At 41.2% G+C, this 1357-nt stretch overlaps 1 protein-coding gene across 1 annotated transcript in view; it reads left to right on the top strand.

The window, feature by feature from the left end:
- The window catches only part of LOC122065011 (aromatic aminotransferase ISS1-like), a 1574-nt gene extending 648 nt beyond the window's left edge, over positions 1-926 (top strand). Inside the window, exon 2 of the mRNA XM_042628810.1 lies at positions 474-926. Within this exon, the coding sequence (XP_042484744.1) occupies positions 474-926 (453 nt within the window). The remainder of the gene's footprint in view (positions 1-473) is intronic.
- The last annotated feature ends 431 nt before the right edge of the window (positions 927-1357 follow it).

Below are 1357 nucleotides of genomic sequence, written 5' to 3'. Positions count from 1 at the left end.
ATAGCTTTTTTATGATGAGAAATGAAAATAGAATATAAGTAGACATTTTTAGCTTTTTTTTTTCAATGGAAAAGAAATTTAAGGATCTCCTAGGCCTTGTAATGTGATAAGGATTATTGGACTGATCTATCTTGTTCAGTGGATTTGCTGATCCACTACCAATGAGGTATTTGTTCACTAGAGTGGCTGATCTGTAGTTTGAATCTGTCAGATCCAAGACCAATCTGAGCAATAATTGCTAGGGAACCATCTGGGTTTTAGTACAATCTTTATATGCTTGACTTTATGTCATCGGTATAGGAATGGTGCTAATGGATTCTTCTTATGACTTACGATCAAAATTTTGCCTCCCTTTGCTCTCTCTTGGATTTCATACTTCTGCATTGTAAATTGATCATTGCCATTGAAAATGATAGATCAGGCAGAGGAAGATAATTTTTTGGCTGGGCTGTTTGTTCGATGCATGTGTGCAGATAGCGTATCCAATAGAGGTGGAGGGTCTTGAAGCTCAGCTTCTCAAGGTTCAAGACAACATACCGATCTGTGCATCCATAATCTCACAACGGCTGGCTCTGTACTCCCTAGAAGTTGGACCTGAGTGGGTCAGAGACCAGGTGAAGGACCTTGTCAAGAACAGAGCAGTCATCTTGGAGGCACTCTCACCCCTTGGAGAGGATGCAGTAAAAGGTGGGGAAGGTGCGATCTACCTATGGGCTAGACTTCCAGAAAAATATTCTGATGACTTTGAGGTTGTACGGTGGCTTGCGCGGAAGCATGGGGTGGTTGTAATCCCTGGAAGCGCAAGTGGGGGTGCAGGTTATATCCGGATATCCTTCGGTGGGCTTATGGAGGCTGACTGTAAAGAGGCTGCAGGGAGACTACAAAAAGGGTTAGAAGAGCTGGTGAGAGATGGAATGGTGGAGTGACCTTCAACAATTATGAAACATTGATTTTCTTGGCCAATTATCCCTCTCCTCCTTTGTTGTATTCTTAACCTTAATAATGCCCCTTCCTGGCTTTTGATGGGACAGGCTAGAGATCCAGTTCTGCCATATTAAAAGAAACTCGAGATTGGGAGGATATGCCTCTCAGTTGCTTTGTCTCGTAAGAAATTATTGATGAATGCAAAATTCTTGGCATTTTACAAGTTCATACTGCATTGTCCCCCACACTTTGTGCACACAATCTAGAATAGACTTATTTTTCGGATTTCTCTTTCTTTAAGGTCCTGGTAATTTGACGTGTAAAAGGGATGGAAATTTTGTAAGGGTGGGTTTCACATGTTGTGGACTGTGTTGATAAAGAGAGAAGGAAAGAAAATAATGGAATATGTAATTTTTTAATGGGGTAGCATTTG

Source organism: Macadamia integrifolia, chromosome 2 (genome assembly GCF_013358625.1).
Source record: "Macadamia integrifolia cultivar HAES 741 chromosome 2, SCU_Mint_v3, whole genome shotgun sequence".
Taxonomy (NCBI): Eukaryota; Viridiplantae; Streptophyta; class Magnoliopsida; order Proteales; family Proteaceae; genus Macadamia; species Macadamia integrifolia.
This window is presented reverse-complemented; position numbering and strand designations above follow the sequence as displayed.